Source organism: Thermomyces lanuginosus, assembly GCF_041956635.1.
Source record: "Thermomyces lanuginosus strain ATCC 200065 unplaced genomic scaffold VTN49scaffold_16, whole genome shotgun sequence".
NCBI classification, from domain to species: Eukaryota; Fungi; Ascomycota; class Eurotiomycetes; order Eurotiales; family Trichocomaceae; genus Thermomyces; species Thermomyces lanuginosus.
The window spans coordinates 79948-97479 of record NW_027192350.1 but is presented as its reverse complement, the minus strand read 5'-3'; the positions used below and the strand labels follow the sequence as shown (position 1 = coordinate 97479).

General features: G+C 51.9%; 8 protein-coding genes across 8 annotated transcripts; 4 read left to right on the top strand and 4 right to left on the bottom strand.

Annotated features, from left to right (window-relative positions):
* Positions 1 to 386: 386 nt before the first annotated feature.
* On the top strand, positions 387 to 2083 carry VTN49DRAFT_411 (uncharacterized protein; the record flags this gene model as incomplete). The annotated part of the gene is made up of 3 exons (XM_069412020.1): positions 387 to 435; positions 519 to 1449; positions 1507 to 2083. 3 exons carry the CDS (start codon positions 387 to 389, stop codon positions 2081 to 2083), a joined length of 1557 nt encoding a protein of 518 aa, XP_069271314.1.
* Positions 2084 to 2446: 363 nt separating this feature from the next.
* Positions 2447 to 5849, bottom strand: VTN49DRAFT_410 (uncharacterized protein; the record flags this gene model as incomplete). The annotated part of the gene is made up of 4 exons (XM_069412009.1): positions 2447 to 3625; positions 3680 to 3967; positions 4026 to 5774; positions 5838 to 5849. The coding sequence occupies 4 exons, from the start codon at positions 5847 to 5849 to the stop codon at positions 2447 to 2449; spliced, it is 3228 nt and encodes a 1075-aa protein (XP_069271313.1).
* Positions 5850 to 6522: 673 nt separating this feature from the next.
* VTN49DRAFT_409 (uncharacterized protein) lies at positions 6523 to 6926 on the bottom strand (the record flags this gene model as incomplete). The annotated part of the gene is made up of 3 exons (XM_069411997.1): positions 6523 to 6550; positions 6604 to 6726; positions 6778 to 6926. The coding sequence occupies 3 exons, from the start codon at positions 6924 to 6926 to the stop codon at positions 6523 to 6525; spliced, it is 300 nt and encodes a 99-aa protein (XP_069271312.1).
* A 1561-nt stretch (positions 6927 to 8487) lies between these two features.
* VTN49DRAFT_408 (uncharacterized protein) lies at positions 8488 to 9550 on the bottom strand (the record flags this gene model as incomplete). Its single annotated transcript, XM_069411986.1, has 3 exons — positions 8488 to 8706; positions 8761 to 9368; positions 9433 to 9550. 3 exons carry the CDS (start codon positions 9548 to 9550, stop codon positions 8488 to 8490), a joined length of 945 nt encoding a protein of 314 aa, XP_069271311.1.
* Positions 9551 to 9867: 317 nt separating this feature from the next.
* VTN49DRAFT_407 (uncharacterized protein) lies at positions 9868 to 11245 on the bottom strand (the record flags this gene model as incomplete). The annotated part of the gene is made up of 2 exons (XM_069411975.1): positions 9868 to 10714; positions 10764 to 11245. The coding sequence occupies 2 exons, from the start codon at positions 11243 to 11245 to the stop codon at positions 9868 to 9870; spliced, it is 1329 nt and encodes a 442-aa protein (XP_069271310.1).
* A 446-nt stretch (positions 11246 to 11691) lies between these two features.
* VTN49DRAFT_406 (uncharacterized protein) lies at positions 11692 to 12663 on the top strand (the record flags this gene model as incomplete). Its single annotated transcript, XM_069411964.1, has 4 exons — positions 11692 to 11731; positions 11819 to 12132; positions 12205 to 12575; positions 12627 to 12663. 4 exons carry the CDS (start codon positions 11692 to 11694, stop codon positions 12661 to 12663), a joined length of 762 nt encoding a protein of 253 aa, XP_069271309.1.
* A 1007-nt stretch (positions 12664 to 13670) lies between these two features.
* Positions 13671 to 14284, top strand: VTN49DRAFT_405 (uncharacterized protein; the record flags this gene model as incomplete). Its single annotated transcript, XM_069411953.1, has 4 exons — positions 13671 to 13692; positions 13756 to 13782; positions 13841 to 14100; positions 14159 to 14284. 4 exons carry the CDS (start codon positions 13671 to 13673, stop codon positions 14282 to 14284), a joined length of 435 nt encoding a protein of 144 aa, XP_069271308.1.
* A 682-nt stretch (positions 14285 to 14966) lies between these two features.
* On the top strand, positions 14967 to 17209 carry VTN49DRAFT_404 (uncharacterized protein; the record flags this gene model as incomplete). Its single annotated transcript, XM_069411942.1, has 3 exons — positions 14967 to 14996; positions 15064 to 16588; positions 16638 to 17209. The coding sequence occupies 3 exons, from the start codon at positions 14967 to 14969 to the stop codon at positions 17207 to 17209; spliced, it is 2127 nt and encodes a 708-aa protein (XP_069271307.1).
* Positions 17210 to 17532: the final 323 nt, after the last annotated feature.

Sequence of the window (17532 nt, the reverse complement as noted above, 5' to 3'; positions counted from 1 at the left end):
CATCTCTCCGTAACCGGGGTGGATCAAAGAGACCGTATATCCGCCAACGTGAATAAGAATTTCGGTTCGTCGGCAGGAATTTCCAGCATTGGAGAGTGAAGTATAAGTTGGGCGACGGGTGTAGATTGTTCGAATCAATTTTCTCTTGTGTTTCTGCCTTCCGTTCAATGCTTGCAGTGCGCACGAACTGGGTGGTTGTCTGACCTCGGCGTTGAACTGTTTCTTTGGTGCTTTCAAGCGTTCGAACCTGATTGCCAGATCAGTCTGGACTGTATTTCGTGTTGATATTCACTCCGTCTGCGGTCGTTGCTGCTCCCACTTTTCTGATTTTTTTCTTCATTCTGTAACAATCTCTAAAGTCCAAATCAATCCAAGAGGCATCAACCATGGATCGCGAGCAGTTCCGGGCTGCAGCTCATGCAGTCATTGATGATAGTAAGTTCCTGATGATTGGCCCTTCCAAGTCGTCTTCCAGGTCTGGATGTCCACAACGCCCAGAGCTAACCACTCCCACACAGTCACGAATTATTTTGACTCTCTGCCCGACCAGCGGGTGTTACCCACTGTCGAGCCAGGCTACCTGCGGCCTCTCATCCCAGAGAATCCGCCGGAGGAGCCGGAGGAGTGGTCTGCGATCCAGGCGGACGTCCAGGCCAAGATCCAGCCTGGATTGACGCACTGGCAGTCGCCCAATTTCATGGCCTTCTTCCCTGCCGGCGTCACCTACCCAAGTATCCTGGGCGAGATGTACTCCGCCGCATTCACGGCACCGGCCTTCAACTGGCTGTGCTCTCCGGCTTGCACGGAGCTGGAGACCATTGTCATGGACTGGGTGGCCAAGGCGCTTGGTTTACCAGAGTGCTTCCTGAGCACCTCGTCCAATGGCGGTGGCGGTGTCATCCAGGGCAGCGCCAGCGAATCGGTGGCGACCATGATGATCGCTGCGCGGGAGCGACGCGTGCGTGAACTGGCGCTCGCCGAGGGCCTCAAGGATGGGTCGGAGGAATATGAGGATCGCGTGTGCCATTTGCGCGCCTCCCTGGTAGCCCTAGCCAGTGATCAGGCGCACAGCAGCACTGCAAAAGCAGCCATCATCGCGGGCACGCGCTTCCGATCTGTGCCGACCAAGCTCGAGGAGAACATGGAGCTGACCGGTGAGGCGCTCCGCAAAGTTCTTGAGAAAGCGGAGCGCGACGGCCTGATCCCGTATTTCATTACCTTGAGTCTGGGTACAACCAGTTCCTGCGCCGTGGACCGGTTCGCGGAGATCAAAGCCGTTCTCGCGGAAAAGGAGTCCTGGAAACGCATCTGGGTGCATATTGATGCTGCATACGCTGGATCTGCCCTCATCACCGAGGAGCATCAGCACATCGCGCGCAACTTTGCCGAGGGAGTCGACAGCTTCAATGTCAACATGCACAAGTGGCTGCTTGTTAACTTTGATGCAAGGTTTGTTTCCAATCAAATGCTCGAGTCGTGTCTTTTATGACTTACCACGGAGTATAGTTGCCTGTACGTCCGGAATCGGCTGGATCTAACCAATGCGCTGGACATAACTCCGGCCTACCTGCGCAACCCTTACTCGCAGCAGGGTGCGGTGATTGACTACCGGAACTGGCAGATTTCCCTGGGTCGGCGCTTCCGCAGCCTGAAGATTTGGTTCGTGATGCGCAGCTACGGACTGAGCGGGATGAAAGCCTATATCCGCAAGGGGTTGACCTTGGGCAACATCTTTGCGGACAAGGTGCGCAGCCGTCCAGACCTCTTTGAGATTGTGACACCTCCCGCGTTTGCTCTCACGGTTCTCCGCATCCGCAACCCAGCCAGTCAGAAGAAAGAAGAAGATGGCCAAAACCCCGCTGTCCCGCAGGTCGACGAGACGGCCAACGCTCTGACCAAGTCCGTTTTCGAACTCATCAACAAACGTGGACAAATCTACATCACTTCTACCGTGATTGCTGGCATCTATGCGATCCGCGTTGTCAGCGCTAATCCACTGGCGGGAGAACCTTATGTCCTCCGCGCGTTTGACATCTTGGTTGCCACCACGGAGGAGGTGCTGAAGGAAAATGCCCGGGCGTAGAATGAACTGGCTTTCTGAATTTCTTTCCGTCCCCGTTTGCGTCCTGTGTTCCTCAGTCACTGTGTGGCTTGGCGTGGACTGCATTTCCTTTGTCATGATGCTATGTAGACCAACGACCTAGAGCTGATAGAAGTGATGGAAACACATGTTCATGTGACGGCTACCTCTGTCATGCCCCCTAATGTATTACTAGCGTTCAATGCTACTCTCAGCTTATGAACAACAAAACTACAAAAATCACATAGTAGAACAATTAGAACCCACTGCCATTATATACTAAAAGTGGTATCGTTATTTCGTTCGTCGAAATAACAGTCAGCATGTATAAGAAGTCAACTCTACCGCATCACTCTTGCTTTTCTTCTAGTTGCATCCCATGAACGTCTCACCAGATGATCGTGTATAGACGGGCTCAAGCTTCAACGCTTCCGCGCCGAAGTTGGCCTTTCCTTCTTCCAGGATAGCCCACTCAGCCACGGTCGGACCAGTTCCATTCTTCAGCTGGCGTTCAATCTCGGTAATTGCCTGGTTACCCTGGACAAACAGGGTCGCGAAGCGAGGAGCCTTGATCGGCTCGGCCAGCGTGATGTTCGTTGTGTTCGCCTTGGGCAGCTCGATAGTCCAAATGTCCGCATCCGGGTCATAGGGGACAGTGATGGGGACATCGAATGTGTACACCGCGGAGACCGAGGCGTCCGCCGCGGAGCACGGGAAGTTGATGTTGGGGTCCTTGATGAACTTGTCGTGGAAGATAACCGTCGCATTGACGGGCGGTGCGCCGGCCCAGTCGAAATGGAAGCCCGAGATCTTCTTCTGGGTCTTCTGCTTCGGCAGCGGCACCGTGATCGAGCTCACGTTGTTGGCAAACTCAGGCTGCCACTTGGTCGACGCCGCGCCGTCGATGGCTGAGATGGCGTACTGACCAGGCTTGTGGGCGTTCACGGAATGCACCGAGCCGCACTGCACAAGGTTGCCTTCCACCGTGTTGATGTATCCGATCCGACGGTTGGGAACAACCAGAGGGGTGCCATCGGCAGGGAGAGTGTAATCTGTGTTGTTGCTATCCGGGCCGACCTGAACAGTGATCTCGGTGTTGGCGAATTTCGGATCAGCCGTCCTCAGCGGCACGACGTCGAGCGCCCGCTTGAGGGTAGTGTGGGTGGAATTGGAAGATGCCTGGATCGGCCATCCTCGCCAGTAGAACGTGCGGTACTTGACGTGAGGTACCTGCGGGGGCAGGTTCGGGTCGATGTGGATCTTCTCGTCCGGCACAAGGCGAAGACCCAGGTAGCCGTTGATCACCACCTGGTTGGCACCACCATGACCAGTCAGGAACGGGTACGCAGGGTGTGTTCCACGGTTCTTGGACCAGAGATCGACCATCTGCTCCGACATCTGGAAGAACGGAGCACGGAGGTACGGATCATACGAGTACTGAGCGTAAGTGTAGCCGGAGCACCCAGATGGCGACACCTCGTTGGCGACAATAGAGATGATCGCGTACGTCATGGCAGGGCCATCGGCGTTCTGCTTGAGCGCATACTACTCATCGTTAGCCATGAGCCGCCGCCAAGTAATTTTCTCGGTCCTACTTACGTAGTCCAGATCGTTCAGAGCAGCTTTAGTATCGTAGTTTGTCGTGTAATCCAGCGGGAATGTCATCAGGACAATATCTGCCTGCTTGATCGTGACGCTGTTGTTCATTGTCGTGTACTCAAGCGTCACGCCGTTCTCCCGGATAATCTGGATATTGTCTGCCATCTCCTTCCAGGTGCTGTTCTCCTCCAAGCCGAATTGCTTGCGGAAAGCATTGGCCTGGTTCAAAGTCTGCGCAATCTGGGCCATGGTGTAGCCACCGGCATCGATATGGTTGGCATACTCGTCCTAGACAACATCGTATTAGCGTCTGCTCTGCTGACCGTCGCAAGTGCATCAGACTTACAGGATCCGTCATGTTGGTCAATGTGTACTTGGTCCCATTCTTCTCCAACAGGTCCGCAAACAAAGTAGCGAACGAGTCATACATCGGGCGGTACGTCTTCTCGAAGGTTTCCGTGTCTCCGCTGGCAACATACTCGAAGACGAGAGCCATTCCAATATCACCATTCAGATGGTACTGGTAATCGAAGCAAGGGCCAGTTCCAGTGCAATTGCCCGTGCGTCCACTGGTCCAGGGGTACGCAGCCGCAGACTCGGAGAAGTGCGTCTTGTTCTTGGAGCTCGCAAAGGCCATCTTCACATTCTCCTTAGCCTGTGCATACCTGGCCACACGGTAGTTGGTGATCCGCTTAGCTGCCTCTGGGAAAGAGGTCACCAGACCAGGCAGCATCCACAGATCGGCATCCCAGAAAATGAGACCAGCGTACGAGTCCGACGTCAAGCCGCCGACAGGAATACTCCAGTCGTTGACGGGTGCTCCGTGGACCCTCTGGATGGCATTCTCACCGACTGTGTTCTGGAGGAGGTAGTATGGATTGACTACTGCCGTGATGGCCGACTGAATGAGGAAATTGTCATCCGGCAACTTGCCGTTGCCGAGAGAGAAATCATCCACAGAGTCATCAGGCATGACATATGCCCATTCAGCGGCGTGCGAGCGCAGGAGCTCGTCGAAGCCAGTCGCCTTGGCAACTAGGGCTGCGTTCCGTGCTGTCTGCCGAGGATCCGGGAACGCGTCGGTAGAAGCACCGCCGACATACTTGGTGACAGTGAACTTCTTGCCGGCCTTGAACTCAACATCGACGGCCTGGGCGATAGACGAGTCGTTCGTGTGGACATAGGGCTTCTCCACCAACTTGGCGGACGCCAGATTCACGCCCTCATCCTTGCTATCGAGCATCGCATAGATGTAGGCTGTCACGTTGCTCACACCCCACGGCGACACCGCAGAGTAGATAGCATCTCCATCGACTCCTTTATCGACGAAGTCGGTGCGGACGGCGGCGTATCCATCGAACACGTTGACGACCGAAGCAGTTCCATCCTGCGACGGGGTCACAGTCAGGCGCACAACGGCCTGGTTGATATCCAGCTTGTGCGCAAACAGTTCATAGCGGATCTTGAACGAGCCGGCATTCTCCTTCTTCGGGGTCCAGGTATACTGCCAGGACAGAACACCAGCCTTGAAGTCATAGGTCGTCTTGTAGTCGCTGATGGTGGAATTGTCGACCGTCGCATCCAGGTACACACCATCGCCGAGGTCCAGCACAAGACCACTCCAATGGGGTACACCGCTGATCACACTCTCACCACCGTATTGATTCAGCCACGGGAAGTTCGACCCGGTCGTCTCGGGCTGTTGATCGTAGAAGCCGGCAATGCTCGCGAACGTCTGTCGCAGCGAGTACAGCGGCCAGCCGTTGATCACGTCGCCATCGACGGGCACATCAATCTCGAAGAAGGGGCCAGCGCTGGCTACGTTGATACCCAGGTATCCGTTGGCAATCGACCCGCGCGCCTGGTAGTGACCCTGGTCCAGGACGGTACCGTGCAGGCGCCAGTTGCGCTGGTCCCATGTCACACCTTCGAAACGCGTCTTATAAATATGCCCATGGTGCGAAGAGTCGCTATGGCCGTTTTCCTCTCGTTTCCCGATTGATCCGATCCCGTAGTATCGTTCGATCTCCCTGAGCCGGTCTTCGACCGACCCTGCAGCACATAGCTGCAGGAGCTGTAATAATAGGAAAAGCAGCTATTAGTTGCGACCAGTCAGCAACTATTCATTCATCTATAACGTACAATGAAGAGCGCGCACCTCTATATGCATCTTGTCTGAACTACAGACAACTCCCTTGAAGCTGCATGGTACACAAAGGCAAGCTACTTGACGATGATGCTACTTTATATACTCCATGCGACCCTGCTTTCTTACAAGCTCTGGGACCTGGTTCTCCCCCGTGGGCCACGTGAACTCTACACGAGCTCCGCGGCGCAGTAAGCTGACTCCATCGCGGGATTTGGTACATTGTCCTCGAGTTCAAGCTCTAATTATTTCCGTATCCACTGGAACGTTCCAATACGCCACCGACGCAACCGGCCAACAGCCGGCCAATTGCCAAGCATTCTTCGCCGAGAAAAACCTAGAAGATCTTCACCATTCCGGGGTAGCCGGGTGACAAATGTCATGGAGCCTTATGATGGCGCCAAGAACCCTTCTAGAAAAACACTCGCCACACCCCACAACGGAGCAGAAGGGCAGTATATGACCACAGCTGACGTAGGGGTCATGTGATCAGGGCTTTTCTCGATGGCAAACATGATCTGAGTCACAGCTCACGGGTACACTCCATCGATGTACGGGAGTATAAACCAATGCAAAAGCAATCCGGTACACGGTACTCCGAAGACCTGGAGAGGCTGGAGAATGGCGCCGAAGCAAGCTTCCCCAAGGTTGCACCCTGCAGTAATGCCGTGGGCCAGTGTGGGGAGACTGGGGAAGACTATGCCACATCTAGTCGACACAGACGGCTGGAGTGAAGTTAACAAATGCAACGGAGATTTAGGTGAAAATTCATAGGTACATTAGTCCGAACTTCGTAGCGTCAATGCGCTCCACGGATCCGGCAGCGGGCAATGGATGAAAGCCGGGTCGGCGACTGTACTTGCTGGTTACTAGCCCTCTAAGGTAGTACTTCAGGAGGTACCTTGTCCAATTAGTAAAGAGTCTACTGCATGTAGCCGTACGAGAAACAAACCGTCTGGCTACTAATACGAACGGCGTCGAATGGCATCGCGTACTACCAGAAGGACCGTGCGAGGCACGTCGCGGAACCGACCCAATGCACCAGGAATTCGGGGAGTTGGGGACAGGCTCCAGCGCCTCCGACTCCCCAGGGGAAGACATGTGGCTAGAGTCTGGAGAACACTACCCTACCTAAGACGCGTGGCTGGAGGAGAATGGAACAGTGCAGACTCTTTTGAGCTTCGGTGAGTGAAGTTTTTCTAGAGTTTGGTACCTAGCCGGGCCGGTGTAAACCGCGCAACGCCGAACTTTGTTTCAAAACTGTCTTCCAGAGGGATTTTTCTGCACACGACTCCATAGGGCGTACTCCGTAGGTCCGGTAAGCCGGCTTACCTCGGGCGCAAAGCCTCCCAACCGCTTGCGGACCGACTCGCATTGAAAACCGAAGGTACTGCGAATATCTGTGATCATTTGCCTGATTTGGTATAGCGTATCATGAGATACTGCAGTCATCCATGAATTTTTCCCGGATATGTAATTGCAAGAAAGGGTACGGCAATTATCCTTGGGACAACTGCGCCGTCTTCCAAACCCCCGGCTTGGCACTGTTTAGCCTAATACCACTAACCAGATGGTTCGGCTAGTTGCCGTCTGACTAGGTCAACTGGTCTAGAACAAGTCTGTTGATCGCAGAACTTGCAGTCAGAGCCCCATTGTGACTTTGATCCTGTGCCGATTATCCTAACCAGCCAGCGGTGATCGTGAATACTACGAGTATGTACTGCTCCCTGTCAATTCAGCTCGGCCTGGCAGTAAATACGAAACTAAGTCCTTCCAATTGGCTGCATGTTATTCGCCACAAGAAGAACGGAATAGCACACATGTCAAGGAGCAAATAGCCGAATGACAAACCTTGCAAAGTTTGAAAGAATTCGAACTTAGAAGGGTGGGCTGATTTTTCCAGTCCAAATGCCTTGTTGCACCCATGCGAGGGTATGTAGAGTTACTGGCCGAAGCGAACGCGAGGAAGATTCGAGAAGGCGCCTTTAGCGCTCGCGTTTTGCTGTGAACGTTTTCTTGTGCGGTTATAGACGATCAATTCATTCGTTTAGTTTGCCGATTCGCGTTATTTAGGTTTTGGAGACTGTCTTGACGGGACAGGATGGTGTCACTACTCGGGACAATTGAGTTGAGATGTACCGAGTATTGTCGTATTACGACGCATTGTGACTGGCAGGTGGCTGATTTGGGAAACTCCAGAGTCCACGTCACAGGATTGATGAAACTTTTCTGTCCATTGACGTGCATGCATAACGGCTCATCGTCTACTGGAGCACATCTGATTGATCTACACGAGGACTCGAAATCAATTGTGTTAGTAACAGTCCGGAAATTTCATCACGTCCCTCAGGGCGATAGCTTGCCTGTGGGAAAGTACTGTCCATTCCCGACAAGTCGGCAAGGTTCTAGCAAAATATTCGAGCTTTGTTGACGCTGGCAGTTGAGATTTGGTCCCGCAAGCGACAATGTGCGCATTGCAAATCGGACCATGAGGACTCCGACGCAGAATGAACTTCGATGTGCAACCCAGCCGCAGGTGCCAGCGGAACACATCGGTAGCAGGATTCGTCATACCAGATGGCACCAGCGAGCCATGATTGCTTGCTACTAGATTCATATAAGCCGAAAAGGAAATTGGTTGAACGACAATTCCGCTCAAAAATCAACTGTTGCTCGCAAAGTCTGGAAGCTCGTTTCCAGTCCGCCGGCATCCCTGTGTGCCGCGCACTGTGGATGTCATAGCTTTCTCGCCAACGTATCTGTCCCCAGGCCAGGGAGCCTTGCAAACCGGGCATTGTTCCGACCGCTGGACACGGAATGTATTGCGGATGCAAGATTCATGTAGCCTACCCGGACAATCACGGTTTGCGCATCGTTGGCCCTGGAAACTCGCAATTAGATGAAGCCAGTCTGAAGTCAAGTAGGAGACACATACCACCGTCACGATTTCTTTGCATGCCGCACAGAATTTGATACGGTTGATACGATTGCCGTCTTCGTCCTCCTCATTATACGTATCAACCAACCAGCCCCGTAGTTCCATAAGTCCACGAGGACTGAGACTGTAATAACCCTTGGAGCTCTTCTCTAGCCATCCTTCGTCAACTAGCTTTTTCAACATGCTCTCCGCTTGAGGCATAGATAATGTCTGCCCGGCACTGCCCTGGGTCTGCTGTTGAGTCGAATCACGACGGCCATCCCCCGAAGTCCTTGCCAACTGCAGGGCCTGCATACTAGAGACTACCATACCCTCGCATCGACGCGTGTTATTTGTCTCAAACATAGCATCCAACAATCTCTTCAAGTACGCGATCTCATCAGCCGTGTAAGTGGTTGCGAGCTGCGCGAGAGGGTCGCTAGTTGTATTCACCAATGCGTAGATTCGCGGCGGATTCGCCGGTGGTTCTCCGTTGGCCGACGGTGGTGCTTGTTGGAGGGTACTTCGAATCTCCAGATCAAAAGGTGAGAGCGCAGCGTTCGCTGCCGTGATGTAGGACGTGAAATCCGCATGCGTGATGTCTCCTTCTAGAACCTGTCGACCTTCTATACGGAAGCAAAGATCTGGTCAGCAAATGATAGCCGATCTAAGCGAGGACATTTATTTTACCTTTAGCCGACAGTATAGCTGCTAGAACGGGCTTTGCTTCTTCAAAAGTCATTGTTGACCGCGCCATAAATGCTTGGAGGAACGCGCGATTGCTATCATCGTACCCATCCTCTGCCATTTTCGATAGATTGATGAAATCTTCTTCGCGGTATTATTGATTAAGGATTTGACGACTTTATCACAACTTTCGAATTGATCAAATGCTATCACGGTTTAATCTTTCTGAATCGTAATACACGCAACGCGCAGAAGACGCGCCGACTTTTTTTTGTCTGACGTCCGGGTCATCAATCGGCTAAGCCTGAATTGGTAGTCAATATATTACCTAGAATGGTATATTGTCATCATCGATAGCTTTTCCTGCCCAACTTCAAATCCTGTCCATAATGGTATTGACGATGTCAAATTCTACTTTTCTGGGAATTGCTGATTAGCTTACAGCTGCAGGGCATCGATATTTACAGATGGCTTGATTCCATCCACCAAATCTGCCATCACACGTCCCGTTCCAAGGGACTGTGAGATTCCCCACGGCCCATGCCCTGTTGCGATGAACACACCGCCCCGTTCTCGTCCGGGAGCAGATGTATCGCTCTTAAGCCCTGATCCTAGAGCATTATCCGGCACGCGCGATACAATGGGTCGGCCGGTGTCCGTCACCGGTCGGAAGCATAGGCCTTCCCGTAGAACTTCCAGATCATCCTCATTCGGCACGTCAGCTGACGATTCGTTGTGCCCTTCTGTCAACTTGCCCATCAGCCGAACTGCAACTCTCTTTAAATCTTGAATCTTCTCCCTGTCCATGATTTCCTTGGACTCTTCCGCTTGTGAAGGAAGGGGAATCGTCGAGCTATTTAAACCTGCGATATAGATTTCGCCTCCGTGTCGCGAAAAGAGTTCTGGACTGAAGCCACAGTCTCTCGGGTGCGTAGTGAAGATGGCGTGGCTCCGTCCTTGGTAGGTCTGCTGCTCCTGCACGAGTGAGTGACGTGGTGAGCGGATGACAAGCGAGTAGCCAGCCAGAGGAGAAACGCGCAGTCGAAGTGACGAGGATGGAAAGAGCGCCTCAAACACGCTTTGTGTCCAAGGCCCAGCGCAAATAACGATGTTTTTGCACGGGATGAAGGATTCAGTTTGGGATTCGGAGTTCAAGACAACAACGCCTTCAATGGCATTTGTTTCCGAATCTTTTCTCACAGACAGTACCCTTACTGGAGCATGCCATCTCACGCCCCTTTCAATGGTGATGTCCTTCAGAAACTCACAAAGTCGTCGGGGATCCCTACATGGACTCAGTCAACCATTCACCAGGTGAGAGACTGGGTGCTTACACTTGGGCCACAGTGCCTGGATTGCTGATAACCTCTACATGGCCATATTGCTGCTTCGTCAGCCAAGCTGGCGCACTGTCGAGCGGAGAGATCTGTGCCTCATGGCTTTTCGACGCAGCGTCTGCTCGACTGGTACCGACGCGAAGCCAGTCGTCGCCTCGTGAACCACCCCGTCTTTTGGCGTGTTCACTAACATCTAAATTCAGCGCTATACTCTCCATATACCCCCATTTCTCTGCGCCACCGTGCTCCTCTGCCAATTTTTTATGAAGGTCAAATGAAAGCGCACCCAACGCTGCCGTAGCGGACGAAAACCAGTCCCTCGCCAGGAAGCCACCAGCGTAGCCAGATGCGGCGCTGAATGGTTGCGAGGACGATTCTATGACATGAACAGGCTGGCTTTTATGAACTGATGTGTCATTGGTGAGATAGTAGGCGGTAGAAGCGCCTATGATGCCTCCGCCGATGATGACGGTCGCCATTATGTTAGAAACTCGGATGATGACTTCGTCCTGATATCCCTTTTTTCACAGAGAAAGGTCAATAGTCCTACAAGTTCATATCAAGTGCGTTGCATTTGATGGTTCCTGATCTTCTCCACAGCGGGGTTGGAAGAGATGATAGGTAAGCGGCGAATCGGCCGATATCCTCAACAGCCCTTAGTTGGCAGCCGAGGAGTGAGCACGAGATGACCAAGGTAGAATCTGTTTGAATCTAAAAGAAAGCGCAGTAGATTATCAATCTTTTGATCGGACAACCCCTGACCCATCTTGTCGAGAACATACTAATACATCATTGCCCGGCTTATCAGAAGCACCACAATCGCCACGCAGAAGATTCTCCACCTACAATTGTATAGAAGCTTCAAACTGTGACATCTTCTGCAATTGAGTTCACTTTGATCCTGTACAGCAGACGAATATTCAAGATGTCGGCAAAAACTATCATTGTCACAGGCGCCTCGAGAGGTACGTTCCCTTTACCTGAGAACATCTTCCAATACGTCCATGCAGCACTCGTCCGTGAGAGAAAAGCAGAAACTGACTGGAATAAAGGAATTGGTTACGCAGTAGCCAAATACCTCCTCACCTGCACGCCCCGCAACAATGTCGTCCTTCTGGCTCGAACTGAAGACTCGATGCGGGCCCTCAAAGAGTCGCACCCGGACCAAGTTGAATACATTGCCGGAGACATCTCAGACCACAGCCTCGGCGAGAAGGCCGTCAAGCTCGCTGTGTCCAAATTTGGGCGACTCGACGGCTTGGTCCTGAACCACGGCACGCTCGGTCAGGTAGCTTTCATTGCCAATGCCGACATCGAGCAGTGGAAGAGCGGGTTTGATGTCAACTTCTTCAGTTTGGTCTCTTTTGTACGGCTCTCTATCGTTTTTCGGAAAAAAATTTTTTACCAGTTTTTCTCGGGCTGACTGTTACCTGTGCAGACCAAGGCAGCATTGCCAGCTCTCCGAGAATCAAAAGGGAGAATCATCTTTACATCCTCCGGCGCGGCGGTTTCCGGTTACCATAGTTGGGGCCTTTACGGTGCAACGAAGGCGGCTATGAACCATCTGGCCCTCACGCTGAGCACCGAGGAACCAGATGTGACTTCCGTGTCGGTTCGACCGGGAATGGTGGACACGGAGATGCAACGCGAGATTCGAGAGGAGCATCAAACGAATATGCCGCCTGAGGCCTACAAGAAATTCGACGAAGCACACAAAAACGCCAAGTTGCTCAAGCCGGAAGTGCCTGGACACATTATCGCTAGATTGGTGCTTGATGCACCGAAGAAGTTGAGTGGCCGGTTTATCAAGTAAGTATCCATAAATTGATTTCTTCAATCTATACTAATATTCTTCTGCAGCTGGAATGACGAGGAACTCGCAGTCTTTCGAAATTGATCCTAGAAAATTTTCTGCATAGCAAGTCAGCAAACAGCGCCTGATATTCGATAGATGAAAAGTTTTTATATCAAAAATGGCTTCAGTCGAAAGATGAAAAGCGAATACTTTGGTGTACGCATTAGACGCAGAGCATCTTCATACTTAGCATGGAATTTTGGGTGATCATCATGTGCTTGGTCGGTTGGGTCCTAAAAAGAAGGGGACCTACCTAGTCATGAAAGTATCAATCTCTTGTTCGTGGAGATTGAAACCTACAACTATCTCGCGTCAGCACAGTCCGAGTAGCCTGCTTTATGCAACCGTTTAATGGATCAACAGCTCAGAACAATAAGATGTTATCGGTCATGAGTGTCCGAATTTGATAGTACCGTTTTAAATAAATGTTGATCCATCCTTGTCGAGAGCTGGGAACATGCTACACCGATGAGGGGAACATACAGCAAGTCACAATCCTAACAAGTCTTGTCAGCAGACGTCAATAAGAGTCGAAGGAATCAATTCTCGAGGACAAATGTCATTCAGATGGTCCTTTGGCGGGACAGGTAATCACCACAGAAATGTAAGATAGGGGCGACACTGAAGTTCATCATGAAATTGGATTGAGGACACAAATTCAAGCACTAACCTTCAAGCATCACCTGACGATATCAACTGACGATTAGTATTTCGATATTAGATGGTATTCAAAAGTCCATGTTGTAGTTGAGACATTGTTCCTTCGATCCAATTCATGAGAGAGAGGTGGAAGAAGAGAAAAGACCTCGACTCCAAGTCTCAAGTGGATGATTGAGAAAAAAAATTCCGTAGAAAAAATTGATTGGTACAGGGTTCTGACCAATCACGACAGAGCGGTATAAGGCGGTGAACAGCTCCGCGCCGATTCTGCCGCGATAAGCACGCCAGCAGACGTATTTAAACTGATGCATGGCCTGCCCTCGGTCGCGTTAATCGCGTCGATAGTGAAACAGAGGAGTGTGTAATGTCACTTATCTGAGCCTGCAGCCATGTCCGATATCGAGTTCAACTGTGAGTAATTTTCTTTGAGATCTTATTTTATGTTTCATTCCAGAACACTAACATCACTTCTAGCCAACGATGATTTGTCGCTACCTAAAGGTACCTGCCGCCCGCCAACCTCGACCGATCATTCTAAACATGGACTAACCCTCCCCAGCGACCGTTCAGAAAATAATCAGCGAAATATTGCCCGCATCGTCAGGCCAAACATTCGCCAAAGATGCGCGCGATCTTCTGATGGAATGCTGCGTTGAATTCATAACCTTGATTTCCTCTGAGGCCAATGATATCAGCGAGAAGGAAGCGAAAAAGACCATCGCATGTGAACACGTCGAGAAAGCGCTACGTGACCTCGGGTTTGGCGACTACATTCCAGATGTTCTTGCCGTAGCGGAAGAGCACAGGGAAGCTCTCAAGGTGCGAATATGACATAATTTTTTGGTCTCGTGGCCACTCGACTGACTAGGACGTTCAGACAAGGGAAAAGAGGACAAGCAAGTTGGAACAGAGCGGGCTCTCGCAAGAGGAGCTGCTGCGGCAGCAGCAGGAGTTGTTCCGATCTGCTGGTCAGAAGTTTCATGGGACTCAGGAGTCCTCCTAAGGCAGTTTCCATATTTAAGAAGGTTTCAGGTATTCCCGGCGTTTGTTTCAAATGCAGGTCATTTTGGGGTCGGAGTTCTGGAGTATCAGGCGGCCATGCTTTGTTTCGGAGGGCATAGTTTGACCCGGTAACGTACTTAAATTTGTGGTTCTGGGACTGTTCATGGCTGGTCCATCGGGTACGAACACGCTACGGTTTCGCCATGGAAGATGCTCTAAACTCCCCCTGGTTTCGGACACTGCATGGGTTTATGATGGTCGAATGGGATTAGGGTTGAATAGGTTTGCTCTCCCATGCCAAGGCTGCCTAACAGCAGTCGTTGAAATCGGGCAAGAAGAGTACTACTATTCAACAGTGATTTACAAAGATATGGCCATGTAGTTTGAAATGCCAGCCAGAGCGTCTTCCGTGTGAAACAATATATTGCATCGATTGACGCTTCCTGGCCTTCAGGGCATGACATGCCAGTTGACAGGACCAGGTAAAGTACGTAAACCGCGTAACTGCCGCTCACAGCTTAGTGGCTTGGCATCCTACCCATCCAAGCTCGAAAGCGTTGATTATGTAACACACGCGACGTTCGCCGCCAGAAATCGCAGGTTGATCAAACCGCGACAATCGAAACAGAGCGGCTGAACTCTCTCTGTGTCGAAGACGCTGAGGGAGACGGTACGGTGCCAAGATGGCGCCCTTCAAGGAGGAGCATATTCTGGTATGTCCCATTTTCTGCGAGTCGAATCATTGATGTTTTTGTCTGACTGCTGAATCGCGACGTCTAGTTGATCGCGCCAGGGTCACAAACAACCCTGGCGCAATTGGGTTTACCGGAATCATTTACTCCGGCCAAGTATCGCTTCCCGACGCGCATGTTTCCGGCAGAGAAACCGGGACAGTTTGAGCCTTACAAAATCAGAGAGAAGAGACGCGAGGTTCAGCCGGCGACCAGCAATGGAGCGGAGAAGCCCGATGTTGAAATGACGGATGCCCCGAAAGAGGGTGAGGAAGCTGCGAACACTGATGGAGCTCAACCCGCAGATGCGGCTGAGCCAAAGCCGGCTGCCAATGGTAGCGAAACTGCTGCTGAAACTACGCAAGACAGCAAGGAAGTAAGCAAAGAGGAGAACAAGGAAGAGACTGAGGAAAGCAAGGAAGAGGGCAACGAAGATAACAAGGATGAGAGCAAAGACGACAGCAAGGATGAGAGCAAAGAGGAAAACAAGGAGGAGAACAATGAAGCGGAAGAGCCAAAGGAGGAAATCGTCTACGAGGAAGACGTCATGTCAGACGAAGGCGCAGTATACCCGATACAGAAGGGCCGCGTGGTGGACTGGCCTTGCTTCTTCGCTTTGTTAACGCACATCTACAACACCCTCAGCCCACCGTTCCATACGCCGATCTTGATTATTTGCGACCCGGTTTGGACCGCACGCGATCGTGAAATCTTGACCCAGTTTATTTTCGAGAAATTCAAGACCCCGGCGTTTTGCCTGATGGATGCAGCCGTCGCCGTGCTCTACGCTTATGGCGTATCAACAGCGTGTGTGGTCGACGTGGGTTACGAGAGAGCTAATGTGACGGCTGTTGTGGACTTCATTGTCCAAGAGCACGGCCGTGGCCTTGCACTGGAGCGATGCGGTGGCGAAGCATTGACTGATCGCTTAGAGGAGTTGCTTGGGCCGAAGGGCTTTACACGTGAGATGTGTGAGCAGCTAAAACGGAGCAATATCACAGAGATTCTTCCTCCTGGCACCCCACTTCCCGGTGCTGCTGAAAGTGGTGATCCTACAACTAACCCAGCCGCGGCTGCCTCAACTGGTGGTCCAAATGGAAGCACATTACCTCGCGGGCCGGGTCGGGGAACGCAAACAGAAGATGTCAATGATGTAGAAGATGAGGAAGGAGTGTTGAATGTGGCCGCAATCGTTAGTAGCGGAAATGTCAACGAGACTTTAGCAAGGCGGGAGCGAGAAAAGGCCGAAAGATCAAAGAAGGGCTCTGAGCAGACGAAGCCGGCTAAGCTTCCCAACTCCCAACGCGAAAAGGCGACCTTCCAATTCGAAGAATATGTGCCTGTTGAGGAGGCCACTGGGCAATATGTTCGGCGAACGAAGGAAATTGAAGTTGGCGTTGAACGTTTCCTGCTCGCCACTCCGGACAAAGAGAGGCTCGAGCGCAACAGTGAAGGTATTTTGGAAGACCTAGCAGCGCAGATTCATCGAACTATCCTATCAGTGCCGGATGTTTCCAAGAGGGCAGAATTGTGGGATTCCCTTATCGTCGTGGGCAATGGCAGCCGGGTAAAAGGTAAAATGGAATGTTTTTGATGTTGCTGAACTATCGCTAACGGAAGCAGGATTCTCTCAGGCGCTGGTCGCAACTCTCATGCAAAAATACATGCTCTCGCCATCGGGAACCATCTTCACGTCCGAGCTGCCGTCTAACCTTTCCACTCCTATGGCAACAGGCGGTACCAACACTCCGGCGCACACCGGCCAGCAAGGCCCGGGGGTCATGCACCATCCCGCCGGCCATGGTGTCAACCCGCTCCTTGTCGCTGCCACCCATGCCAACGCGCCGAACGCATCGACACCGGGTAATGCAGATTCGGCATACACCAGCCACCACCGTTCCACAGGGCATTCTCAAACGCCGACTTCCATCAAGACTGTCAAGGCACCTGAGTACTTCCCCGAGTGGAAAGACACGGGCGCTAGCAACGCTCCAGGTGCGACGGGTGCCGGTGGTACGACAGCCAGTCCCGCAAAGACGGGCTACAAGGGCATGGAAGAAGCCGTGTTCCTGGGAGCGCAGGTGGCCGCGAAGGTGAACTTCATCCTGGACGGCGGTAATTCGAAAGGATTCCTCAGCCGCGTCGAGTATAACGAGAGCGGACCGTCTGCTATTCATGAGTTTTCCTTGTGCTAGCAGATTACTATCCTTTCAGGAAAAATGTGTGCTTTGCAGGAGAGTCTTGGGATGTACCATACAGGCTTGCTCGATTGATGGGTGTTGTGGATTGGTGTTCACAGGGCTATATTATGCATTGTACGAAATACCAGTGCGTTGACCATATGCTGGACCACGGATCAAGTATCAACGTTTCCAACGTTTCTTGTCTCGAACAGTTCGCCAGTGCCTTTCTCGCAGCCAACTGGCCTAAACGATTCTGTCACGTGATATATCGTATCATTAGTAAGCCTTGCCACCCGGATATCCCAGAGCAACGAGTAGTCCGGACGATCAACAAC